The following is a 27,218-nucleotide window of genomic DNA, read 5'->3' as shown; positions in this document are numbered from 1 at the left end:
TCACTGCCTGTAACACAGCAAACTACAAATGCCAGGAGCTGATGCTGGTGTATCTGCTTCAAAAGAGTGTAGAGACAAAAGCGAGGGAGGCTAAGAGCAAAATTTTAAAGTGCCAGTCCAGAATCCATCTAAAAGACTGCAGAGATTTGTAAAGTCTAAAGACAGGATGTGTTCTGTACAAGGCTGGTCCCAAGCAATATTCTGCTTACTGTATTTATTTCATGAGGCCAAAATTAATGCCAGGGGACACACAGAGACCTTTAATAAAACTCTCCTAAACACCTGGGCACTTTGGTTATTGGCACTCTTCCCATGGTTAAGTTTTATGCAATAGCCTCACAAGTCAGCTACTCTCAAATCCTTCTCCTGCCAATAAACTGGTTTTTGGGGTCCTTGTGGTGTAAATAGTTGTCAGCCACAGGTGTGGGCAGTGAGGGTGATGAGAGGTCCCACCTGATCCACCCAGGATAGAGCAGATTTTAATCCACGGATTAGCAGAAAGAACAGACTGGATAATGCTACAAGGTCAGCAGTTCCTGCCTTATATTTAGCAAAGAGCAAATACTCTCCTCAAACGTTATCACAGAGTGATTTGGGTTAGAATGGACCTTAGGGATTGTCATGTATCCACTGCCTGCCACAGGCAGGGACACCTTCCACTATCCCAGGCTGCTCCAAGCCCCAAAGTCCAACCCGGCCTTGGACACTTCCAGGGATCCAGGGACGGCCACAGCTGCTCTGGGCACCCTGTGCCAGGGCCTGCCCACCCTGCCAGGGAACAATTCCTTCCCAATATCCCATCTATCCCTGTGCTCTGGCAGTGTGAAGCCATTCCCCCTTGTCACAAATTCCTCTCAGCTTGCCTGGAGCCCGCTTAGGCACTGGCAGGAGTTCTAAGGCCTCATCTCCCCGGGGTCTTCTCCAAGTGGATACCCTGTGTTCTCCCAGGCTGGATCCAAAGCAGGGGGCTCCAGTCCCAAATAATTAATAACCAGGGCGGGCTTACAAACCCTTTGCTGTTGTTGTTTGTTTGTTTGTGCGGTTTTGGTAGGTTTTTTGTTGGTTTTTTTAAATTATTTTAACAAAAACACCTCAGTCTTCAAGGTTTTACCGCCTCCTTCCCGCGGAGGGCGCTGCCCTCCCGCCGCCGCCATCACCCTGAGGGGGCGTGGCCTCACCTCCTCCGCCTCTAGGGGGCGCTGCTCTCCCCCACCGCCCCGCCCTGAGGGGGCGTGGCCTCACCTCCTCCGCCTCTAGGGGGCGCTGCTCTCCCGCCGCCGCCCCGCCCTGAGGGGCGCGGCCTCCCCGCCCCCGGGGGCGGGGCCGGCGGGGAGCGGCAGCCTCGGGGCGGGGCGCGGCCGCGCCGGGACCCCGCGGGGAGCGGGAGGAGGAGGAGGAGGAGGAGGGAAAAAAGAGAAGGGAGGAAAGGAACGAAAGAGCTGGCGGCGGCAGGAGCGATGGTGAGCGGGGTGTGCGAGGCCGGTGTGCGGTGGAGAGAGAGGTGACCCGGTGCGGCCTGTGAGGCAGCGAGGCCCGGGCCTCGTCCGGCGGGGGCCGGGTGCGGGCTGGGGGGTCCCGCACGGGCCTCAGGGGATGCCTGGCCGAGCTCAGGGGATGTGAGGGTGGGTGGTCAGGCCCTCTCTTCGGCCCCCACTCGAGGCCCATACCCTTCTCCTGAACGTAAATGTGTCCTTTTATTGATACACTGCTTTCTTTATTCCCCACAATTACCTGGTTTCGGGGCAGAGAGGATTAGAAACGGGGTTTTCGCCTGTCTCTGGTTATTTTCACTTGGGTGGGGCGGAGTGATGTTTTCCTCAGGATTTTGGTGAAGGTGCTCATCTGGCTAAGAGAAATAGTGTTTGCTGATTGATTGTTATTTTTTAGAGACACTGTTTGCTAACTGGCTATTATTTTTTAGCTAGAAGCAAACTTCAAGATTGCTTGGAATATAGATGTCCCTAGCCCACGTTGGCACGGCATGAATCTTGCAATTCCTCAAACCTGGAAGGGGTACTAGGTTTTTAGTTGTTTAATTGGGTTTTTTCCCCCTCTATCAACAAGGGAAATTGAAATCACAGCTGCTGAGTGATAAATGAAGCAGCATTATCTTTGTCCCACTCCTTTGTCCCGCTTGGTTACTGCATTCCTAAGCACCCAAGTGCTGCCGCTTCTTCCTGCTTTGGAGTGGAGCTATGGGTAGCCTGGGACAGCACCAAGAGCCTGCACAGCTTGTGTTGGGGCTGCTTTCAGCTGCCAAAATTTGGCACTGGGTAAATAACTTTGCTTGTTTTGCAGGGGGCGGTCTAGACTGGCCTGGGGTTGCTGGGGCCATGCTGTGTGGTCAGGCTGTTCTCACCTCAGTCCCTTCTGTGCCAAAGCTTCGCGGAGAAAATTGCTGCTTATTGCAGCTGAAAGACCTGCTCAGGTCTGCTCTTTTATTCGCTAGATTAGACAGTAGCTATTGCACAGGATTCCTGGCTTCTGGAAAGCTTAGGAAGTTGGCTTTGTGCTCGGGGAATGAGGCTTCCTCTGGAGAAACACTGATACACAGCATTTTTCCTAAACCGCGGTTTCACTCTGCCATCCTTCCTGTGACCTTAGCAAAGGGCAGTGCGAGGCACTGGAATTTTTTTTACTTAGAGTAAAATCTTTCTTTTTCCTGCTCGTGGCCAGCCTACTCAGAGTTTCCCACCCTCTTCTTACCCTTAGAAGTTGGATCTGAATCGCTGAGCAGGGGAGGGTCTGCTGAGGTGACACTTCACTCACTTCCTGCCTTGTATTTCTCCGTCAGTGCTTGGTGGTGTGGAGATAAACCTAATCACAGCATTTATTGTGTGTGGTTTGCCTGGTGTGGCAGGAATCACGGCTGTGACTCCAGTGCTCAAAGGGAGTCCGCAGAGCCCCTTTCTGAGTATGGATTTTGGGGACCTGCTTGTCTCTTTTTCCAAATACACAGCTTTGCACGATAAAAAGATGTCTCCATCTGATCTTCTCCTGCACCAGCTGCTTCCACCACAGAGCTGCTGGGAAGGACTTGGGGGTGCTGGTGGGTGACAGCTGGCCCTGCCTTGGGCTGAGCCTCCAGCATGGGCAGCAGGGGAGGGGGGGATTCTGCCCCTGCTCAGGTGAGACCCCACCTGCAGAGCTGGCCCAGCACAGGAGGGACCTGGAGCTGCTGGAGGGAGTCCAGAGGAGGCAACAGGATGATTAAAGGGATGGAGCATCTCTGCTATGAGGAAAGGCTGGGAGAGATGGGGTTGTTCAGCCTGGAGAAGAGAGGCTTTGGGGTGACCCAGTTGTGGCCTCCCGTATTTGAAGGAGCTGACAAGATCGGTGGAGGGACGCTATTTACTAGAGACAAGGGGGAATGGCTCCACACTGACAGAATGTTAGGTTTAGATTAGATATTGAGAGATAATCTCTGCTTGGCCAGAGAAGCTGTGTCTGCCCCATCCCTGGAAGTGTCCCAGGCCAGGTTGGAGGGGCTTGGAGCCACCTGCTCTCTTGGAAGGTATCCCTGCCCATGGCAGGAGGATGGGATGAGATGATCTTCAAGGTCTCTTCCAAACCAAATGAGTCTGTGATTCTACAATTCTGTTGCTTCTATTCTTTGCATCCCAGGCAGTGAAAGACATTCCCTTTCAAGTACTAGCAGGCCTACTATACGCTTTAGTCCTGCCCTTAGAGCATGATCTGAGATTTAGGATTCTATCAATTGATGTAGCAGCAGGTGTTCTGGTCTATTTGCTGTGGTGATTGTGATACAGTTTTTCTGTATTAGGAAATAGTTGTATTTCCTAGAAATTTGCATGTGAAAGTCACCCAGAATCCTTTGTGTTCTGAGTGTTTCCTTTGCCTCTCCTTGCTCATCAAGCTTTATCCCTGCCGTATCGGGAAGAGCATGTGACTAGGTACTGCAGGGGTCCAAGGGTTCTGCGTGTTGGTGTTGATAAGATAATTTTTGAGGATTCTGCCCTATGGTTGGACTTGCCCAAGAGCAGGGCCCTTAATGTATAATAGCAGCATTCAGTTTGTGCTGATACTGGGGGCTTTGTCCGAGGCTTGCATAAGCCTGCTGGGAAGCTGTGCCAGGGCTCCGTGCTGCCTTTGTTCATGGATGCCTGCTCCCAGAACAATTGCCATGCCGGGATCTGCTTCCAGACAGCTCCTGCCAGGACTTCGTGTCTTAATGCTGTGGGTACCTTTTGGTGGCACCCAGGTGCTCACAAAATATTTCAAAGAAATACCCATTTTATTCTCTGGAAGGCATGCAGGGATCTGAGGTTGAGAGGAGGCCAAGTGGAGGAATGAAATGTGTCCAGATGAGCCCCAGCATGCAGGGAATTGGGCACTTATTTTACCCTAATTATCGTGGGTGTCAGCACAGGACATTTCCTTGCACGTTCTTGGAGCTGGTGACCCACAGGGATCCGTGATGAGCTCATGTGCAGCATCCATTGGGTGGATCCTGTCTCATGTGGGGTCTTTGCTGCTTGGAGCGTGCCTAGGTGTTTGCAGAAACTTTTATAAATCGGTTTGCCTAAGTGAGCAAAGTGAACACGACACCTTGTGTGTATTTTGGGTTAAATGAAACTTGAACTTGAGTTTTGGAGCCCTTTGGGCTTTTGTAAAATCGTACCTTTTTTGAGCCTCCAATCAGTCTTTTCCCATTTTGTTTCGGTAGTTTTACATTCCATCTCTGCAATGGAAGCTGGAATGCTGCTGTTCTTACTCTGACTTGCTGCCTTGTTTGTTTTTGTGCTGAAGCTATAATTAGCTGCTGTTTAGCCACTCCTCTTGATCTCTCAGGGCTGGTGGTACAGTATGTATACATTCATTTTGCAGACGCTATACGTGGCAACCTCCCTCCCCCCTCCCCCAACTACTGTCATTCTGGAAAAAGAAAACTTTCAGTATGGCAATGTGGAAATAAATGCAATGCAGACGGTATTGGGGAGCTGTGGTAAGATAAGTGTGTTTTTAATTTCACTTACTTCAGCCCTTAAATCCAAAAGTTCATGATTTTTGATTTCTGAGAGATCACGCATCCAGCGATGCTCTGTCTGCCCACATCCTTTGGTCAGGCTGGGCAGCACGTGGTCCAAGCCTCCAGCTGTAATTAGGAGCTGACTAACAAATATTCCCTGCCTGGTGCTTATGCAAAGATATTTGTCAGGCTGGGGTTGGCAGGGAGGGACGGAGGAGCAGAGGCATTACTGGGGTGCGAATCAAAACACCGCAGGCACAGGCAGCAGTGAGCACTCTCGGAGGAGGCTGGGGTGCTGTTGCTCAATCCCATTCCCGGCTCTCCGGTAGGAAGTCGGCAGGCTGGTGGCTGGGAGTCCGGTGCTTCCCTGCGGCCTGGCTGGTTACTCCGGTCAGATGCGCCTTTTGTGGCCAGAGCACGTGCAGGCAACGAGGTGTCAGCCAAGGCTGGGCTAATTGAAGCCTTCCTTCTACTTAGGAACGGAATAAATAAGCGAGGCTGCCGTGTCCTTGCTGGCTCTGTGCGGTTTGTTTTCAGTCAGGAAGCTTCTCCTCGGAAAAACTCGTTGTGTTGGAACAGAGGCCTTAATTACAGTGGCAGTACCGGTATTCCGTGTGCTCCCGTAATCGGAGCTGACCGAACTCGTGCTGTTGGAGCCATCTCCCTTGGCCCTGATTTACTGTGTGACAGCCACCTCCTGCCTCAGCTCTGGGGAGGTGAGGGAAGCTGGTGGCAGACACAGACGTTCAGGTTGGGCTGTGGGGAAGTGGCCAGAGGGTCCCTAGTTTGGGCATAATGTGTGGGTTCAGGTGAAAGCTGAGGATGTGGTATAAACTGACAGCAGGTTTAGATTGTATAGTAGGAAGGAATTCTTCCCTGAGAGAGTGGGGAGGCCCTGGCACAGGGTTCCCAGAGAAGCTGTGGCTGCCCCTGGATCCCTGGAAGTGTCCAAGGCCAGGCTGCATGGGGCTTGGAGCAGCCTGGGATAGTGGGAAGGTGTCCCTGCCTGTGGCAGGACTTTGGAACAAGCTGGGCTTTAAGGTCTCTTCCAGCCCAAGCCTTTCTGTGATTCTTTGATCTCAGCACTTCCTCCTCTCACAGTCAGCCTCATGGTATTGCATGACATAAACTTGCCTTTAAAAGCTACTTTTATTCTGTTGGCCCTGTTTTAAACCCACTTAAAACGTTCTTTTGGAGGAAAGAAGTTTCAGCTGATAAAATCATCCTGTTTTTCCACAGGTAAACTCAGACAGTGTTTCCATTTCCACAGAAACAGAAGGCACTTGTAACAAGTCTGAGGTTCTCCAGTTTATTGCCTTTCTGTTTCTCTCTCTTTTCTTGATTTTGTTTTTCTTTTTTCTTTTTTCTTTTTTTTTCTCTTTTAAGCTTTTTTGTGTCCTAAACCTCGCAGAGGAAATGCTGTTCTGGCAAAAATACAAAATGTGCTCTCATTAGCTTTGGCATTCTTCCCCCCCTCCCTTTTCTGTCATCTGGGACAGAAGAGCATTACTGCAGTTAATTTGTGCTCTTTTGTAGTGGCATAAGTGCTATCCCTGGAACCAGCTCAGCTAGCTAATGGCTTTTAGAAGTAAAGTACTAAGGATGTATTCCTAATCTGTGCAGCTAAAAATTCAATATGTAAACTGCTTAGGTGGCTGAGTGCATTAGTATCAGTACAAATGAGCACTGCAAGTCCTAATGATAGCAATTAGTATTTTATCTGATACCTGGGTCTGTCTTACTGCTTTGAGAATTAAAAACAAATCCTCCAGTAGAGTTTTTTTTTTCTCCCTGATCTTTAGTGTGCTTATAAATCAGGTTTTTAAACTGCTTCTAAAATAATCCTGTGGCTTGTGAAGCTTTTGTGGGGAAGGTTCTCTTACAGAAATAAAACCAGCTTATCTACTCTCTTCCAATGGGAAGGGAAACCTTTATTTTTTGATGCCTTCACAAATAAGCAGGCTATTGTCTTACATGAAATGCTGTCCTGCAGACAGGTTTAAAATCAGGTCAGCCTGTGATCTTTAGCCCAGCTGGGGAAGCAGGAAGAGTTTTTCACTCTGAACGGCACCTCCAGGGCTGCAGGGCAAGGGGTTCTGATGGCTGGGCTACACAGAGGCTGTTTATTCCCCCTACCACCTTCCTGTAAAATGAGGAGGTGGTATGGGACTGCAATCATAGGGAATCCCAGAGTGGCTTGGGTTGGAAGGGACCTTGAAGATGATCCAGTGCCACTCACCTTCTGCTCAGCCACGTTGCTCCGAGCCCTGTCCAACCTGGGCTTGAACACTTCCAGGGATGGGGCAGCCACAGCTTCCCTGGGCCTCACCAACCCACAGGGAAAGATTCCTTTCTGGCATCCCATCCAACCCTGCCCTCTGTCCGTGTCAAGCCACACTCCCTTGTCCTGTCACTCTGCTCATGCAAAAAGTCACTCTCTCTCTTTTTTATAAACTCCCTTTTAACCCAGCGTGTTCCTGGGTGTAATAAAAACATTTGAGTGCAACCTTCTCAATGCCCTCTGGTTTTTGTGAGATTAAGTGAATAATTCAGAAAATAAAGTTTGCTGGATACTTTCAGGGAAAGGAGCATTTGGGAAAAACTGAGTGCATGGGGTTAGCCAGGGAGCTGAGAAATTGTAATTCACTGCTAAATGCTCTTCTGTGACAGCTTTCACTGTTTTTTTTTAATCCCAGTCCTCCTAAATGGAGAAACCTCATCCTTCAAACTCATCAAAGTATGAAATGAGTGAAGAAGGAAAGTGAGAAATGCAGAGAAAACTTTACCTGGTCAAACTGTAACACTTGTGGATTGAGTTTTTTTAAGAAAGGGGAAGAAATTCTTCAATGTCTTAGATGGAACATAATGAAAATCTACCTTTATTTGTTCAAAAGTTGGATATACCATTGAGTTCCCATATGTCAGTGCTCAGGGGTTTCAATGACAACGAAATGTGCAGTCATCTGGAACCTTCTGTCCAGAGCTTTCTCCAAGAGTGAGGCCAATCTCTTGCCAGCTTTAGTTATTTTAACTTGGCCATTGACTGGAGTGACTTCTGTCGAGGAGGTCATGTTCCATTTTGATTCAGGGCTTACAGCATCCTCCATCTTCAGGGGAAAAGAAAAATAGCACATCTCACTTACATTTGATGTTGCAGCATTTTCTTGCCATGACTTGAGAACAGCTATTGAGAAACCAGCCCATTAGTGGCTCCATTTCCATCCTTTAAGTGCAGTTCCAAAACAGAGTGATATCCTGGCATTTCATCATGCTAGGCAAAGAACCAAAGTCATTGTTGCTGGTTAAACTCATTTCCAGGGATTTTCCAGTGAAGATTGTGCAAACTCGATGTAACTTGAGTACCACCTCTGGTTAGCTGGGAAAGGTGGCTCTTCCTTTAAATTCCGAGGTTAAATTGGCTTTGTGGTGAGTGGCTTGGAGGATGGGACATTCATTAGCTGGGACATTACCTAATTGCAGCGGTTTGTGTGGCCTCCTTGTTTTGGAGGCTGAAGTGGCTCTGATGTATTTTCAAATTGCCCTTTGCCAAGTGAATAGGTGCTAATTTGCCCTCTCAGAGCTGAGTACTGCCTGCTTTTGCCCAATTCAGTCTGTGTCCCTTCAGCCTGTGCTGAGACATGGGTGAAAACCCTCCTCTGCTGATGGTAAACACAGTTAATTCTGCTGGAATTTGTTTGGGTTGCTTAAATACTTTCAAGCTGTGCCACATTATATGCATTTTACTGCTTTTCCAAAGCAGTGAGTGTTCATTAGTGTTGCCTTTTGGTAAGGAAAGCTGTCCTTCCTCCTTTGATTATTTGGAAAAGCTTGGCTATTGTTTCAGACTGTTAGTAGCTGTATTGGACATGTTACCCCCTAAAAAAAAAAAGTTAATTAAATGCTTCTTCTGTTGTTGGCTTGACCCAGAAGTGAGACCTGTGAAGGGTCCTGAGAAGCAAAGTTTTAGCAGTTTTTAATTTAGTGGTTTATTGAAAAACTGCTCTATTCCCACCCAAAGTCCAACAGCACAGGAATCAAGGATTTATTCCCTCCCAAGTTTTAGTTACAAATCTTTTGAAAGACCCCACGTATTTTCCTTCCCTGTTGTTTGGAGGGTGAAGCTCTGAAGTGCTGGAGATCTCCCCAGTTAAACTGGGCAGAACTGGGCTGCTCGAAAGAAGGATTTGGGAAGAGGGCTCTGTTCTTGATTATTCTTTTTATCTCTAGAAACATTTTCCCAGAGAATTGGATGGAAGACTGCTGTTTAGGGGGAAATTCTCCTGTGCACATCCAGTTTTCCTCGCCCTGCCCTGATGCTCTTAAAGAGCATCTGGTTTGAAACTATTGATTAGGAACTTGGGCTGTGTCCCGACAGTAATTCCTGCTTTGACATTGTAATTGTGCTTGCATCACCATTTTCTGGGGGTTATTTTGGCGGCAGCTGTGTTTTCCTCTCCCATCCCCCCTTGGTATGTAACATGCTAATTAGATCTTTAAATTAAGGACTTGCTGAGTGCTTCCATCTTCATTGAAAATCCAGCCCGAGGTACTTAATGGACCTGTTTTGGTGGTACCTTCACTCACCACCTGAAAATTCCTTGGAAAAAATTTATTAAAGCAGTTGCTTCTCTTGGGTAGTGGTAAGATCTGGTGGTGGTCCTTGGGACTGTGCAGAGAACCTTATGTTGCTCATCTGCTCTTGGCGCTTCTCTCTCAGTATTTGAAGTTGCTCAAGGTGTATTTTTATCTGTGGCTCTTGAGTGCAAGTGAATAAAAACTGTCTCCTACCTGTTGTATTTGTGGGAATTAAGGAAAGCATCTGCATACCAGAAAGCACTTTTTTAATCAACAGTCGGCTCTTTGATGCCCTACTTGTTTTCATTTGCTCTTTCCTCAATATGCTCCTGGTTTTCCTTTGCACAGGATGCCATTATTCCCTACAAGGAAATCCTCCAGATGTACTGGGAGAAAGTGACAGCCTTTGTGAACGCCCGGTGTGATGGGCTTGAACCCTGGCAGCTCATTGGCTTGACCTTTTCTTCCACACTTGCAAGTGTGTGGCTGCATGGCTTCCTCTGCCAGCCTGAGAGTAAGTATTTGGCATGGGAGATTTTCTTACTTTGGAGGGAGGGGAGGTGGCCCTGAGTTGTTCCTGGGCAGTGGGAAGAGGGTGGAACAAGGCCAAACACTTGTTAAAACAGACTTTCTGCTGTCACCTAATATTTACCAAACTCTCTTCTGAATTAAGGTCAAGGCCTGTCTGGTAAATGAAGCCTCCCCCATTCTTTCAGAGGGTGCATGGAATGTGCTTTTGTCTCCTTTTCTTTCCCTTGCCTCCCTTCTTCCTTTGGCTAAGCCATTTGCTTGTTACAACACTCTCTTCTTGCCCAAACCCTGGGGAGGTTTATGGAGAGCTGGGTTCCTGTGAACTTAGTCACTGCAGCAAAGTGTCTGGATAACTCTTGGTTGTTTCCCTTCCTGCTGGGGGAGGAGATGTGGTCTTGATTCCATGTTTGGGGCACATGTCATCCTCAGAATGTTCAAGATAATTGCATGTGATAGTGTGAGGATATTTTCTTCTCGTATTTTTTTTTAAATATTTCTGGAACATCTTCCTGTTTTGAGTGTTTTCTGATACTGGCAGCTCTTCAGTGGAGCTGAACTCTGCAGAACCTGCAGTTCTCTCTGGTTGTGTGATGGCCTGAGGTCACTGCCATGCCCTCAGAGGTGCATTTGAGTTCCCACAGGCCTTAGGGTTACACTCTGGTGGCAGCTTGTTAAAAATTGCCAAGTTTTTAACTTGGTGTCTCCTGTGTCTCTGTTTCTCAAGCAGCCCTTTCTCTTTGTAGAGACGGGGGCAGCTGAACAGTGGGAATGTCTGTAAGGAACAAATTGGTATGAAACTTTTGTTCAGGATAGATATCTTCCTAGTATTTGTACTGTTGCACAATGTATTTTGTTTAAGTATGGACTACCTCTTAGAAGATCTGATTAGATTGTCAGAATTTTTTAGGAGTTTGCAGTCTTTTCTTGCTGTGAATATTATTAATGAACAGTGAACAGAAACACTGAGGTGTGCAACAGAAATGTTATTATCAGAGCACTAATAAGTATTTACTGCAGAATGTGCCTATTGGTGTCCTTGGTAGCTTTTCAGATTGTATATATGAAGTGAAATATATATGAAGTGTAGATAAAATTGCAAAGTCTTAAAATGGATGATTTTTAGACTTTATTTAGTTATTTTTTGGTTTGTCCTGTAACTGCTGGTGTGCAGGTAGGACTGGGAGCCACCATTTTTGGTGGCTGTAAAGCATCTGTGCCATCCTGATTTCATTCCTGCCTTTAGAGCTACCTGAGGAGTTTTCCAGTGCTTGTCATCAGTGGCTTCTCTCATTTGAGTCTTTGTGCTGTGGTGGAATTTCTGCTCTTCCCTCTGTCCATCTACTTTCCCTGAGTCACCTCCCAGTGCATCAAATGGGGCAAATCCACGTTGTGTTGTGGCTGATGTTGTCACAAATGTTCCTGTTCCCTCCTTTGATCTGGGAGCCTGTTGCACACTGCTCTGTGGTTTTGTTTTCAAGTAACTAATTGGGTTTGAAGAGGAAGGAAATGATAATTCCTTACCTTTAGCAAACCCTGAAATCCCTCTTCTTCCTGTAAAATTCCACATGTGGGTGTGAATTCCCATGTAAGAAAGAAACAAGTGATTCCTGTAGGTGGCTGCTGTTCCAGATGTTTCCATGGCATGGTCCAGCCTTGAAAACTTTGCTCTTTCACTCATCTGTCTCACCATGTCCCCTGGGTCACTGTGTCATTTCAGCTTGGATCAGGAATGCTGAGCCTGGATCATGAGCTGCATCAGAAGTTTCTTTTTTTTTTTTTCTTTTTTTCATTTCTTAGGTTCCTTTCTGCCTTTTGTCTTTCAGGTTTGACATCCCGAACTAAAAAACAGTTCTTTAAACTGCTGAGAAAAATGCCATTTGTCGGGGCTATAGTAAGTATTTGAACAAGTACTTACAGAACAATTCCAGGTCCTTGTTTCAGCTCTCTTGGAGAACATACTGTTCTGTGCATCTTTGTTGTCATGTCCTTCTGATCTTAATGACCCAGGATATAGATCTGGAATGTCTTCTGCTGCCTCCTGGTTTAATGACAGATGTAATTTCTACCCAATCTTTTTGTCATAGTATCACACCCATAAGAAGGGAGTTACACCTCTTTTTAACTTTTGAGCTGTTTATATTAACCAAGAACGAGTGAATTCTCCAGTAACATTTCCTCATTGTTAGATTTTAAGGAAATTATTTTAATTCTGGAACAAGGGACAGGATTGAACTAGAGTTGTTCTTCTGAAGCAGTGTGAAGTGTGAGATGGCCAAGGGTTTGTTGTGCAGTGTGAAATTTTAATCAAGCAACTGGCCATGATTAGTTCAGGGCTCAGATAACTATTAGCAAATGTTAGCAGAAGGATATCAGCACTTTGTGTAATCATTAAAATGACACACAAGCTGTAGTGTTTGGGAGTTTGGGAGCTGGTGTGTTGTTTGTTGTTTTGTTTTTGTTTTTTGTATTTTTTTTAATTATTATTTTTTTCATAAAAGCTTGAAACCACAACTGTCAGAATGTTTTAGCACGTTAACGACTCGGGATGAAGAAATGCACAGCTGGGTTTATTTTACCTCGTAAATGATGGTATCACACTTGATTGCACTTCCTGCTGCTTGCTGTGCTGGTGTATTGACACATTTATTCCAGGGGTCAGATCTGTTCCAGGCAATTTTATCCAGAGAGAGCAGCACAGAGCAAATTGCAAAAGCAATTTTTCCTTTTGCTGTGGAGATGGAAGGAGTTCTCCAGTTTCTCCCACATCCCTCTGGAAGGGACTAAATCCCTGGCCTGTTAAGTGCCCCAGCTTTCACCTCCTAACCTGAGTAACCCTTAGAACAGACAAATTCTCTTCTGCTTATTGTTTCTTGCCTGCCTGTTAGAAAAGGACACTTTATACAATCCCTGTTGTGTTCACACTTCCTTTCTCAGGGCTGACACTGCTCCCCTGTGCCAGAGCACTCCTGCTCTGTGTCCTCTTTCTGCTCTTTGGTAGGGTGATACCTGATAACTTATCAGGTGCTGACAAGAGGCCTTGACTCTGAGACATTCCAATGTCCAAAAGTCAATATCCCAACACCTGTGTTGCCTGGAAGAAGAATCTTTTTTTTTGGAATGTGTTGTGAGAAGAGCTCTGGAGTTTCCTGAGTGCAGAGTGTGGGTGGGAAGAAGGAAATCTCTGAACTGTGCCTGTGGTAGAGATTTCTTTATTGTGTCTCTGTTTTCATGAGTTTCTAAACTGTGTATGTGGTGGTAGAGGAGGCAAGGTACAAACCAATGCATCTGAAGACCTCTACAGATTAAAAACTGTGACTTGAAAAGGTTTGCTGGATAAAAATACAGGTTTTTTCCCTTGAGTTTTATCTTCTCAAGCACTAAGGAAAGGAGTCAAAAAGCTCCCAGTGGAGCAGTTCCTGTCTGTTCCAGCAACACCACAGCTGTGGGCAGTGGGTCCTGTCCTGCACACACTCAGCAATTATTTAGAATTTGACCAGTGCCATTATTTGATAGGCTTTTTTTCTTTCTTTTTAGATTCAAAAGAAGATTGATGAAGCCTTGAATGATGTCACTTCCAGTTTATCCTTCCTGAAAGATGAAAAGGATTATATCAAGGCGCTGCCGGAACAAGGCATGAGCCAGCCTGAAGTGCTGCAGAAGATGAAAGAGTACAGCTCAAAAGGTGAGTCTGTACTGCAGCAGACACCACACATGATATTTCCTCTCTTAAATGAGTCCCAGTGACTCCTGCTCATGGTTTCAGCTTAAATATTTTGTCCTCTTGTAAATTTTTGTCTGTTTTTCTTCTGGATGTGACGAAGGTGCATGAGATCTAATGCTGCATTCAGGAATTTACATTGAAATTCTGTTCCTTCCACAAGAATTCTAGGCTGATGGAGAGATGGCAGAGCTGAGGAGAGGAGAAATATGGAGGAAATTCTCTTTTTGGGTTGCATTTCTCAGCAGTTACCTTGATGTTTGACTTTTGCCAGAAATATGAAGCCCCAGAAAATACAATCAAAAAAAGCAACTTCCAAGTAGGATTATTAGGGATTTTCCAAGACTGTCACCTCAGTTAAGAGAGACAATGGTTTGTGCCTTGAAAAAGCCTTTTAAGGAAGAGTGATGGTGATGTTCTCCTGGCTTGAGTCCACACAAGTTGTGTCTGACACTTAATTTGAGTTGCCTCTCATGTAAACATGTTCCCCCTGATTTGTGTGCCTGTTACTCCTAATGAGCAAATTTGGATGACTTCCTGTGCAGAGAAGACATGACTGCCCTGCTCCCATCCTAAATTTGAGAAATGCCTTGAATTTTCTGCTAGAACAGTGCAGCTGCTCCAAATTCAGAAAGAAACAATTTCATGGTCGAGTATCCTGGAACAACTTCCTTCTTTTCTACTGCTGTGTATTGCTAATGTTGCTTCTGTCTGTGTTTTCAATTATTGTTTCTTTCCTTCACTGAGTTATTTTTCCTTTCCTGAAGTCCCCTCTGTTTCCCCATCCTAACTCCCCTCTGGAAGTGGCCTGGAAGTACCAGTTTAGGTGAAATTAAATCAAGGTGCCAGCACTGTGGATTTTAGCAGTACAAACTTGGCTTTTCCGTCCCTTCTCAGCTTACAGTGGTGGTGGGTGCTCTTTGAAAGTGGTTTTAATTTAGTGTCCAGTTGGTTGAGCAGCAGTTTGGGGAGTCTACTGGGGATTAAGTGGATTATTTATTAATATAACTGCTTGTTCCAGCTACATGTTGGTTATGTGCTGACTCTTTAGTCATCATGTACTTGCTGTTTGCTAAGTTCACACCATGCCAGGGGCTCAGCTTCACACACAGCTGTCCCTGGGCCACAGAACTTGGGGAAATCTCAAAAGCTGAGTCCTCCTCTGTGGAACTGAGGGGATTTTCTGTGTCCTTTTCCACCCTGGCTGGGAATGGCTGTGTTTGTGAGCCGTGTGCCCTTCCCTCTCTTCCAGGAGACGTACGCTGGCAGGATGGGAAAGTCTCTGGGACGGTGTACAGTGGTGAAGAGAAACTCACCCAACTGCTGGTGAAGGTAAAGTGCAAGCAGGCCAGCCTTGCATCTTCAGAGTGACCAGAAACCCCTCAGAGCTGTTCCAGCATCCCAAAATAAATAGGGAAGATCTAAAACTTAAGTCTGGGAATGGGAATTAGTGGCAATTTGGGCAGCGTAACTGGCCACGTAACCGTCCCTTTGAAAACACCTCGTAGAGATAACTGGAATCTAATCAGATGAGTGCTGTTTTGAGTGAGAAAGTAATTAGTAATTACAAGTGAGCTGGAGACTGGTACTGAAAACTGGTACTGAAACAACTGTCACTGAGCAACTAAACTCCCCTTGGTTTGAGAAAAAGAGAAGCTTTGGGAAATGTTTTTTGGCATGACTGTGTGGTCCAAGTCTTAGACAATGGAGCACTGGCATGATTCAGTGGCGTCTTTGTGAGGTCTGTTTACCTGCTCAGGAACTTGTCCCTTTTAGAAGGCTGCAAAATAACCTAAACAGCCTAAAGGTTTGTTTTCAAGTACATCTCCTTCCAGAGTTGTTTTGCTAGAAAGGGAAGTCTGGCCCTCTTGCTCCTGGGAACAGCTTTTGTAGCAGCTGTAATGGACTCTGTTTGGTGGTTGCTATTGCTGTTTTCTTCCTCATGTTGACATTTTCTGTGCCACTTTTGGGGAAACAAAGCTCAGAGCAGCCTGTCTAGAGGGGCCTCGGCTTGGATCACTTTGTGGAAACATTCCCTTTGTTTGTGCTGGTTATTCACTGGTTTGTTTTGCTGTATTTTATTTAACATCCCTGCAGTTGCTTTTTGATCTGGACTGCAGGAGGCTGTTCCAGCCTTGTATCCTGTGAGTCCACAGTTGTGGAATGAGCAGAAATGCTGGTTTCCACAGCCACTTTTCTTGTGGTGTGGGTGGGCATTTGTGCTTTACTGCCTGCTTCAGAACCCCCTCTTAAAAGTAAACTTGAGAACAAGTTCTGCAAAGTCACTTTTTTTTGCCTGATTTGTGTAAACCAATTGCAAGATGTAGCTTATGTTCTTTAAAAACAGCTAAATCATTAAATATGTCCTTACCACAAGAGATGGTGCTATGCTGTAAAATCACTCCAGAGGTCTGAATGCTTTAGAAAAATATTTATTTTTTCTTTATTTTACCCCTCAATTTCCCAGATTGTGGCATTTACTTGCAGGAGCATTTTAGTCCTGTAATATTCTTATGGTAAAATGCAGCTAATTTGCTTCTGCAATGCACATGGGGAGTTCTCAAAGCTTCATCTGCAAGTCTGACTTTCTCTCTTTGTTTCCTAAAGGTATATGAAGAGTTTGCCTGGAGTAATCCTCTCCATCCAGATATATTCCCTGGTCTGAGGAAGATGGAAGCAGAAGTAGTGAGGATTGCCTGTACGCTCTTCCATGGGGGTCCCAACTCCTGTGGTGCTGTAAGTAACCTGACTTTGACAGCCTCCTGAACATTTTGGGTATTTTTGACTTTGGTAAGTGCAAATGCACCTTGTACTCTCCAGGTGACTATGAGGGAAAGCTCATTCTGGTGTATTCCATGCCAGCTGTGTGGAGATTGCTTAACTCCTCTTCTCAGTGAAGCTTTATGGGAGACAATTTCACTCAGAGAAACAGTTCTCTAAACAAGACCGTTTACTTCAGCCTTTTTTTGCCACTCCTAAGTGACACAGGCTTGATGACAGTTGGAGAAGAGAGCTGGTGTAATGCAGCCTGGCTGGATGTCAGTGGGGAATTGTGAACAGAGAAGTGTCACTCTGAGAAGCTTGCCTCAGTTTTAGTCTCTGAGCTGGAAATCTGTGAGCCTGCCAGATTGCTGAGCTTGAGGGCAAGGCCAGCTGGCTGACTGGCTGGCTACCAACAAGCAGGCATGGCATGGATTGTCAGCTGTCCAGCTGGAAAGCTGTGTTTCCAAGTTCATGTGGCCTTCCAGTGCAAACCAGTTTTACAGCCTTGATAAAATTCCCAGCAAGACTCCAAGTGTGTGTTCTTAAATCGATGCTTTCAGTGTTGGAAGGCAGTGTTGACACAAGAGTTTATGAGCTGAACTGGCCTTGAGTGGGCTTTCCCTGTCAGCTGGAGGCTTGCTTGTGTTAAGGAGTTGAGTACTGGAGTAGCTTTGTAGAAGGCGTAGTTGGGAACAGACTCCCAGTGGGATTGAAGGTGAGCTCAACTCTGTGGGAGCTCAAGATGTGATTGCCTTTGAGAGGAGGAGGTGACACCCTCTGACCTGACTTTTCTTCTCAGGACTGTATTCCTTGTGCCACCTTCAAGTTTAGAGGAGGAATGTGCCTCTCTGCAGATAAAAAACATTTCACCTCTCAACTCCTTGCCAGCTTGCAGTGCTGAGAACACTGGGGAGATTATCCCTGGAGATGGGCAGGGGCTGGGCATGAAGCTGTTGGAACTCGTTTCTATCAGCAGTTGGCACATCAGCTGATCCAGCAGGCAGAGAGCTGTGTGCCTCTGATGGGTGCTCAGGGAACTTTGCTTGCTGAAGCCTGCACCGGGGATCTTTGGGTTTTGTTGCGTAAAACACGATGTCAGAGTGTCAGCCTTGGCCCCCTGGGTGCTCTCCCACTGGAATGGAAAAGTGGAGCTGCCCCAGAGAGGGTCAGAACAGGTAAAAAACTGCTGCAGCCAAAGTGAGACCTGCATGAATATACTCTGGGGAATCCTGCTTTTCCTTCTGTCCTCCTCTCGCTCCTGAGGACCGTGCCACAAAGCAAAGGGGGAAGTGCACAACCTGCTGTGGAATCCTGTCCTAGCTGCTTGAACACGGCCCCATTTGCAGGGAGAAGGGGAGGGCTGGGAAGTGGATTGGCCGGAAACGGAAGATTAATTGCACCCCTGTAATTATCGTGTCTGATAATGAGTGTTTCCAGTGGACTTTTTTTCTTCCTCCCACTGCTCTTCCTGACTGTGAAGTGTCCAGAGTTGCTGATCTCTGATGGAGAGCTGTGGGTGGATATATGGAGGTCACATCCTCTTTAAGTAGTTGGGCTCAAAGACTTCTCTTATTTTCTTCTCCCCAGAACTGAATTAACATTTCAGAATAATTTCTGGAGGCTTGGAGAATTACAAACTCAATTGAAAAGAGCATTTTTTTTCAAACTGATGATTTGCTTCCTGTCTTGGGGAAGGCCCTGCTGCTGCTACTCCTATAACTGGTGAGACTGTAAAGCAGAGAGGTTTTAATGCCAAACCAGGGAGGGTCCAATGCTCGGAGTTATCTTTAAACTAGTCTGTTCAAGAGGGGCTGCTGGCTCATTCTACTGAGAGGGCCTCTGGTTTACTCAATTCAACTTTGGCAGTGTTGAAATTTAGAACAACTGCCGTTTTCCCCCCTGGACTTCCTCGCTGCCACCTCTGAGAGGCAGAGTGTTGTAGTGCCAGGCCACTGTCCACTGTATTTACTAACCTGATTTAAGCAGCTGTGACTGCTTGGCCAGCATTTGGTGTTGGTGGTGGTCCCTGAAGGCAGATGGAACTCTTTGGTGTTTCTGGAGAGGGTGTCTGTGTCAGTGCTGCATGGAAAGCACTAAAAAGTTTCTGTTTGGACTTCTTAGTGAGGCAGTTTCACTTCCTTTGTGCTCTGATTTGCACAGCACTTTGTGGCTGTAATATTCTGCTGCTCAGTCTGGGAAAAGCAGGCCAGTGATGCATCCATGTTGTTCTGAAGGTTTTCAACAGCCTGGGATATCTGTGTGGTCCTGCTCTGTGTCGTGTGGACACCTCTCCAGCAGGATCTCTGGGCAGCTTCTTCTTTGAAGGTGTTTCATAAATGCCAGAATGAAAACTGTCTGTTTTACATTTCTGAATGTTAAATCAGATGAGCAGCTTGCATTATTCACAGGAGCTGCCTTTAGCTGAGCCATGTGAGCTGTAATTCTCCTTCATTGACATGGGCATAAAAGCTCTAACAATGCCCTGGTGGGGTTCAGACATGCCTTTGCCTTAAATTGCTCTGAGAGATGTTTCAAGTTTTTAAGCAGTTTTAAAAGTAATAATTTAAAGCAGTGGATGGATGCTTCCTATTTCTCACTAATTACTACTATTGTTCTTACTTTTAATTGTGCTATGCAAGAGCAAAGAGACAGGAATTGGTGAGTTTGGGTGCCTGGAAGATTCTAATCACGTTCTTGAAATGAATTGGAAGGACTAATTAAGCTCAGCACATAGAAGAGGAACAGGGGAGTTTGTCTGATGTGTTCATGTTCACAAGGTGCTTTGTTTTGCAGTGTTGGCTGTCTGGGTTTCCCCTGTAATTTGGGGAGAAATCACCACTTTTATGCAAGCTGCAGTATTTTTTTTAAAGTAGCTTTTTGAACTTAAAAAAGAAAGGGCAGCTTTGAAGTGTAGGGAGAAATTCTGTGTGTGGGTGACATGTGAGTATTTGATGTTGAGCTCTCTGTGAATTCTTCTTCCACTTACTCTACAACTGAGGACAGGAGAGAGAAGGCAAAATCACCAGACACAAGCCTATACCTCCTGTAGAAACCCATTTGTCTCTTCTCTCCAAATTCTGTGGCTTCCAAATTTTGGCTGCACATTTGAAGTAGGGAGATGTGAGTGATGTGTCTTGAGGGAGGCTTAAACTAGGCAGATCTGTCAGATTTTGTCTGTAGTGATGAGCAGGTCACCTTGAGAGACACAAGTTGTGGAATTTACAGCCTGCAGGTTTCCAGGGGTTTTATGGGAGTTATGACCATGCAGTGGATTGTGGTGTGTTTTTTTACTCTGTTGCCCTAGAAATAAACTGTAGTTTGCTTTTTTTGTTTTTATTTTAATTCATTGGGTGGTTCAGCTCAGTGAAACTTCTGGTCAGCTTTGTCTCCAGGGTCTGAATGGAGATGTTTATTTGGGTGAAAATGGAAGCAAAACTTCAGAGACCATGGACAGAAGTGGTTCTTTGATGTCTGACAGTTTGACAGTGACATGGCCAAAGGAATCCTGGAATAGGCACCATATCTCTTGTTGTAATGTTGAGGTTCCAGAGCACTGGGATTTGGAGGGAGGATGCAATGGAAGCAGTATACTGAGTTTGGAAAGCAGGAGGGATATTTATTCCCTGTGCTCTCTCCTCTCCCCTCCCATTTGCAAAACAACAAATAAACCAAGAACACAAAATGTCTGTTTACTTTCCTTTTCCCCCCACACCTTGCCTGGCCTTTGAAGATAGCACAGAGTTGCAGAACTGCTTAAAACAATGCCTGTTTCCAGCCCTTTTTCCCCTTGGCATGGCCTGAGCCTGTGGGGATTTGATTGAGGGGAGAGAAGAATGTGTGTGCGCTCCCGGTGGGTGCTGAATCACTGCGCGTTGGCTGGGTGCCGGCGCTGCAGGCACTGGGGAAGTTGGGTCCTGTGACAGTGATTCAGGCTCTGGCTACAGCAGAACGAGTTTGCTGTCAGTGGCTAAGCTGACAAAGCCTCCTGTAAAGGAGCAGGCTCCATCCACAGGTATAATCCATGTGGACCAGAAGGATTTTGTTGTGGAGCTGCGCTGGGCTAAAGGTGCTGCTCCAGACTCAGGCACTTCTCTCTGGTGGAGACTCGCAGTGTGCTGACTATGGGCAAATTTAGGAAGCTGAGCTGGCTGAAATTCAGCTTTTTGGGTGGATTTTCAGCTGTCTGAACAAGCTTTCTGTGTGGTCGTCTGCATGCCAGTCTGGGTGCCTGTGAGAAGGATCCATCCTGGATCATCTTCCTTACCCTGCATGTGACTGACTGCTGACAAGTGTTGGCTCTGACCTACCAAAAACTGTGTGGCTCAGCATTTCCATGCAGGGGATACAGCCAGACTTTGAGGAAAGGCTTGTTCCATATGGAAGGCAAGATGTTGGTGTTTTGGTGTTAGGACTGAAATGGGAATAAGACTGTACAGAGGCTGCTTTTTCAAAAGCAGATTATCTAGGTGAGCATGGGGAATGCTGCCCAGCAAGGAGCAGGCCTGGTGTTCAGTAACACGAATCCCAAGATCCCCATGTCTTTCCTAGCAAAGTTTTCACAATCATTATCCTAAGCAGTGTTGCAAGGATAGCAACAAATATGCAATAATTCCAATCCTCTTCTCCCACCCAATAGGAAGGCAGTCTATCACCAGCTGGGTTTTTTCTCCCAAAGGTAATCACAACCTGACAGATCTTTTCATAAAGGGCATTGAGAAGTGAGTGGCACAGCCCATAAAACCCTTAAAACATTGTGTTCCAGCTGCCATCCATTTGCTTCACAATTAATGCAGTGATGTCTTCATCCAGTGTGAAGCTCTGTTAGGTTTTATCTCTGACAGCTGTTGCTTTTAAACTTCCCCCCAAAACCAGGAATTGTCTGTGGTATGACAGTCACTTCCACACTGCCTGTGGCAGCAGCTGCTGCTGGCTTGGATGGTGGTAGGAACAAATCTTGGCAGGCTGTGAACTTTGTTCCTTATCTCTGTACTTCATGTTAGTCATTGTCACACAGTCAGGCTTTTTTGGGGTTTGCAGCCATGTCAGCAGGGAAAAACCAAAGGAAAACCCAAACTTCCAGATGTCATAATGCATGCAAATGGGATTGGGTCCTTTTTATGTTTATTTTTGAGGGGGAAGAGGTTAAAAGGGGAAGTTGCAGTTGGTTCAGCAGGTCTGAGGAGCAAAATTAGCTCCCTATAAGCAGTCTAAGTAGATTTTTGATTCCTCATTTACCTGAACCTCTGTATAACTGTCCCAACTACCCCTTATCCTCAGGTTATAGCTCACCCAGTAAGCCAGTCCTGCAGGCTACTTGAGAAACCAACCTCACATTTTCCCAGGTTAAAATATTACTAGAGAAGGTTGTACCCAGTGTCCCCTGCATGCCAGAACTCATAAAAGCTGACCTGCAAGAGACCTCCCACTTGAGGAATTCCTTCCTGTGAAGAGTTTAATAATGTATTTGCACCAGCTCTTGAGTTCAAGTATGCAATAGTAAACCTGTGTGTGCCTTCCTCTCTTCCACCTCCTGATGCAAACCCTGTGGTCAGGGTGAAGAGGGCTGGGACAGCAGGGTTAGTGGGTGGTGCAGATCCTGAGGGACTGGCTGGGGAGAGGAATGCACAAATTTCTCCTGGTGTAAAATTTCTCTAGTCCCTGAGGGCTCAGAAGGTCTGGTGTTGAGGAGACCTTGGCTGGCCTCTGCAGAGAGGAGGTGGGAGAGAGCTCTGAGTCCTGCAGCATTCCAGTTTCTGGGAAGGTTTTGTGGCTCAGGAGAGGTGCCAACCCTGAGCTGACTCCATGCCTCAGCATGGCACTGCTCCAGACCTAATAAACCCTGCTGGACTTCAGCTGGCTTAACACAGAATCAACTTTGTTGTTTCCGTATACGTGGCATAATTAATCTGTAATGCAAATAAACAATCCCCAGGTAATCAAGAGCTTAAGTACCAGTTGTTTGGTGAGGTGACTGCAGTGTGGTTCCCCTCCTGTTGGGCTCTGGAATTCTATACTTTCTGTTTGTTTTCCCTTTCCCTCGTCCCATTTAAATGGAGGATTCAACATTTAAAAGTGCATTTTCAAGCTGAGTGTCAGCTGCCTCTTGCTGTTCAGTGGCTTCTCCTGCTCTTTAAACCCTGAGTCATCCTGTGCACCTCTGAAGCAGAGGCAAGGGTTGCTGTGCTTGCGTCCCCATTTTGCTTTTCCCTTCTGCAACACCCATTGTTATTTTTCCTTGTTTGCTTCTTTTCTGGTGACAGATGACATCAGGGGGGACTGAGAGCATCCTGATGGCCTGCAAGGCATACAGAGACCTGGCTTATGAGAGAGGCATCAAACAGCCAGAAATGTGAGTGGTGCCACCGCAGCTTTTTTCTTTGGGGGCTTGTGGGATTTACTGTCCCCCTTGTGCCAAGTGCTGGACCTCAATAATCCTTCATTTCATAGCTCATTGCTACCTATTCCTTGTCTGTCTCTGTCTGGAGGAGAGAAACCTGTGTGGAAAGAAGAGTTCAAAAGCACAAGAAGTTTTAAAGCAGCTTGGGGGTGGGCACAGATGTTGCTGGGGGCTGTGCTGAGCAGCTGTAGTTTGGCAATACCTGTTTGCTGCTCTAGACAGCCTGCTCAGATCAGCTCTGCTCTCGAGCAGAGATTGTCAGGCCCTTTGAAGTATTCAAGGGGTTTGATTTATACAGATCAAAGAGGGCTTAGCCTGAAAACTCTGAGGCTGGAGTTGGGCTGGTTGGAGCTCAAATGAGGAATTGTGCTAATTATTACACTGCTAATGGAGGATTTGCTGTCTCTAATGTGCTGCCTCTTTTCTAGATGGTGCATGGAAAATATTTCTCTGGTTAATTGCTTTGAGGGGGAAAATGTAAAAGGAATTGAAACACTGGTGGTTCTTTTCTTCCCTCTCAACATTTAAGGCTCTGATAATGATATGAGGCCTCAGAAAACAGGGTTAATGAAGGCTGTTCAGCCACTGCCACTCGAGATGGGAGACAGCAAATGTTACATTCATTTGATTTGTTCCTTTTCCAGGTTGGTCCCAGTGAGTGCCCATGCGGCCTTTGACAAGGCAGCACACTACTTTGGGATGAAGCTGATCCAAATACCCCTGACCAAGGCTATGGAAGTGGATGTTCAGGTATCCCTTTAGTCTCTCTCTGTGAGGGAATTAACATTGCACAGCAACTAGGCAAGAAATCTACCCATCTTGCTACCCCCAGGTAGCAAGTCAGTGAATAAAGAGGGAGGAATAGTTTCTGTGAACAATGAAAAACAGCACAAGTAAGTGGCTGTCATTGCAGATGAAGTTGTATTTGAAATAACTGGATGTTATCCCTTTGTCCCATGGGATTCATTCAGACTCAGGTAATTTATGTATTTCATAAATAGCCCCAGATTTCAGAGGAGGGTGAATGAAAATATTGTGGTATTTCCAAGTGGATGATGAGAGGTTGTTGCTCGTTGCTTTCCTCTCTGTACACTTTTATGCATTGTTTTTTAAGACCAGACTCTGCATATTCTTACTCTTTATCTTTCTTGGCAGGATGGCACTTGGTAAATGGAATGTGAGCATCTTCTCTCTTTAAATCTTCAGGCAATGAGGAGAGCTATCTCGAGGAACACAGCCATGCTGGTCTGTTCTGCTCCCCAGTTCCCACATGGAATTATGGACCCCATTGAAGAGGTGGCAGAGGTAGGTAGGATACCCCTCCCTGCAGGAACTCGTGTGTTTAGCAGTAAAACCAGCACAAGAAGAGTAGAGGGGTTCCAGGATGCTGAGCAGTGAATTTGGTGGAGGGATCTCACTGGCTGGAAGGTTATTATTGTCCTCAAATGAGCTGTTGACCAACAGCAGGGTATATAGGATGCAGCTTGGGGTTGAGGGGGAATGTGTGACTGTGAGACAAACCAGAAGTACTTTTTCTTTGCTACCTGAAAGGAGTGAACACCTAAATGGCTCACCTGGTGAAAAGGCTTTGATTTAGGGCCTGCTGGTTGTAGCAAAATTGATGTGGAAGTCTGAGGAACGCTTGGAGGGAGTAGGAGTGAAAGGGCTGGGATCTTATTTTCTGAACACACCTCTTGATTTCTTTCCTGTCTGTGCTCCAGTTATTTATTTTGTATGTGACCAGGCAGGGCCTCTGACCTTCTGTTCATTTGGCTCACACCTTTTTACTTTATTGAGGATACTCCTTTCAGACAATGTTGTCACAGTCCTTTGGCAAACACACCAAACTACCAAAAATGCCACGTGGTTTTTCCTGTGTGCAGGAAAAGGCATCCCACAATCGGCCAGCCCTTCCACATTGCCTTGAGAGTGGTGTGATGCTCCCCAAGGGTTCAGTGAACATCTAACTGTAAAATGCCAAATTCGTTTTGGTGACTGGAGTTTGGGTGCCCCAGCCACATCATTTTGTTCTCTGATCTTGTGTTCACACACAGCTTGCAGTGAAGTACAAAATCCCCTTCCATGTGGATGCCTGCCTGGGTGGATTCCTTATAGCTTTCATGGACAAGGCAGGGTTCCCCCTAAAGCGTCCCTTTGACTTCCGTGTGAAAGGTGTGACCAGCATTTCTGCTGACACCCACAAGGTAAGGAAAGGGCAAAAGGGTCTTCCAGTGCTTACATTTTTGGTGTGTGATTCCTCTTGTCATCCTTGCCTTCAGGCATTTTTTTCCTTACTGTGTGGAGGAGCACTGAGGTGCAGGGGCTGCTCTATTCACGTGCTTTGTGCAATGTGCTAAAGTACAGAACTCCTCAGGTTGGAAAAGACCTCCAAGGTTGAGTCCAACCCGTGACCTCACCTGATCAATCAGACCAGAACACTGAGTGCCACACCAGTCATTCTGTGAACACCTCCAGGCATGGAGACTCCTCCACCACCTTCCTGGGCAGCCCCTTCAACCCTGACAGCCCCATTTTCCTCTTCCACAAAGAAATTTCTCCTGATTTCCAACCATAACCTCCCCTGGTACAACTTAAATCTGTGTCCTCTTGTCCTGTCATTTGTTTTCTCTGAGCAGAACCTGACCTCCCCCTGGCTGTCCCCTCCTGTCAGGGAGTTGTGCAGAGCCAGAAGGTTCCCCTGAGCCTCCTTTGCTCCAGGCTGAGCCCCTTTCCCAGCTCCCTCAGCTGCTCCTGGGGCTCCAGACCCTTCCCAGCTCCGTTCCCTGCCCTGGACATGTTCCAACCCATCCAGGGCTCTCCAGGGCTGTGAGGGTCCAGAACTGGATGCAGCACTCGAGGGCCCCCAACACTGTCCTGCTCCTGCTGGTCACACTATTCCTGATCCAGGCCAGGTGCCATTGTCACGTGGGCACACGGTGGCTCATGTACAGCCACTGCCACCAGCACCCCAAGGCCCTCTCCAGCTTTCCCCCAGCCTGGAGCTGCAGGGCTTTGCTGTGACCCCAGGGCAGGACCTGGCACTTTGCCTTGCTCAGCCTCTGCCCATGGATCCAGCCTGTCCCAGGTGTTCTGCTCTCCAGCAGATCCACAAATGGGATCTTGGTGAGGACTTGGATACATTCCTGTGTCCTCTTGCTGCTTTCTAACCCTTTGTGTGCCCCTTGCAGTATGGCTACGCTCCCAAGGGCTCCTCGGTGGTGCTCTACAGTGACAAGGAGTACAGGAAGTACCAGTTCTTCATAGCCCCTGACTGGCAAGGGGGAATTTATGCCTCCCCCTCCGTGGCAGGCTCCAGGCCTGGTGGGATCATAGCTGCATGTTGGGCAACCCTGCTGCACATCGGAGAGTCGGGCTACGTGGAGGCTACCAAGAGGATCATTACAACAGCCCGTTTCCTCGAGTCTGAGTACGTGGGTGCCTCAGAGTTTGGATCCTGCTCTTCAGCCCTGGGCTGGACCCCTCCTCCCAAACTGCTTTTGTTTTCCCCTGGTACTTTCTTGGGTGGACCTACCGGGCAATTCTAGGAGAACATTTGTTTGTGCCCAGATAGCTGAGGAACACAGATGGGAGGGGTGCAGGCACCTTGGCTTTGAGAATTCCTTCTGCCTCAGCCGTGGCTGAGGGGGAATCTGGAGGGAGGACAAATGAAGGGTTATACTCTTCCTTGTTGGGATTCTTAGCTGGCTATCTAAGAGCTGATTTTCTCTGCTTTTCTGTCTTCTCTCTTTTCCATTTCTTCCTGAGTTTACTTGACTTTAGGGTATGTAATGACCCAGATCCTCTGGGAAGTCCCAAAGGCCCAGGCTGGGTGCATGATTTTTGGGTGGGAATGTGCTACCACCTGTTCCCTTCTGCAGCTTATCCTTTAAGGCTCCAGCTGGGTGGACAGAATATCTGAACCCTGTAACCTTGATCAGTCATTTCTTTTCTCCTCCTTCTTTTCAAGGTTGAGAAAAATCGACAGCATCTTCATTTTTGGGAAGCCAGAGGTGTCTGTCCTCTCCATTGGCTCGGATACTTTTGACATCTATCGATTATCTAATTTTTTAGCTGCAAAAGGATGGAACTTGAATGTCCTACAGTTCCCACCAAGGTGAGTGTGTGGAGACCAGAGAGTGATGGATTTAGCCAGGGTATGCAAGACGGTCAACTTCAGGCCATGTAGCTCCCGTGATTTGCTGAGTACTCTTGTCCATAGCTGATAATTTGTATGTGGAATTTTC

At 46.7% G+C, this 27,218-nt stretch overlaps 1 protein-coding gene across 1 annotated transcript in view; it reads left to right on the top strand.

Annotated features, from left to right (window-relative positions):
* Nucleotides 1–1,359: 1,359 nt before the first annotated feature.
* Nucleotides 1,360–27,218, top strand: part of SGPL1 (sphingosine-1-phosphate lyase 1) — a 30,106-nt gene continuing 4,247 nt past the window's right edge. Inside the window, exons 1-12 of the mRNA XM_015633610.3 lie at nt 1,360–1,460; nt 9,914–10,079; nt 11,920–11,987; nt 13,631–13,778; nt 15,067–15,146; nt 16,422–16,550; nt 22,838–22,926; nt 23,619–23,724; nt 24,181–24,279; nt 25,029–25,178; nt 26,163–26,401; nt 26,942–27,088. Coding sequence (XP_015489096.1) covers nt 1,458–1,460; nt 9,914–10,079; nt 11,920–11,987; nt 13,631–13,778; nt 15,067–15,146; nt 16,422–16,550; nt 22,838–22,926; nt 23,619–23,724; nt 24,181–24,279; nt 25,029–25,178; nt 26,163–26,401; nt 26,942–27,088 — 1,424 coding nt within the window. The 5' untranslated portion in view covers nt 1,360–1,457. The remainder of the gene's footprint in view (nt 1,461–9,913; nt 10,080–11,919; nt 11,988–13,630; nt 13,779–15,066; nt 15,147–16,421; nt 16,551–22,837; nt 22,927–23,618; nt 23,725–24,180; nt 24,280–25,028; nt 25,179–26,162; nt 26,402–26,941; nt 27,089–27,218) is intronic.

The sequence above is a fragment of the Parus major genome, chromosome 6 (assembly GCF_001522545.3).
Source record: "Parus major isolate Abel chromosome 6, Parus_major1.1, whole genome shotgun sequence".
Taxonomy (NCBI): domain Eukaryota; kingdom Metazoa; phylum Chordata; class Aves; order Passeriformes; family Paridae; genus Parus; species Parus major.
This window is presented reverse-complemented; position numbering and strand designations above follow the sequence as displayed.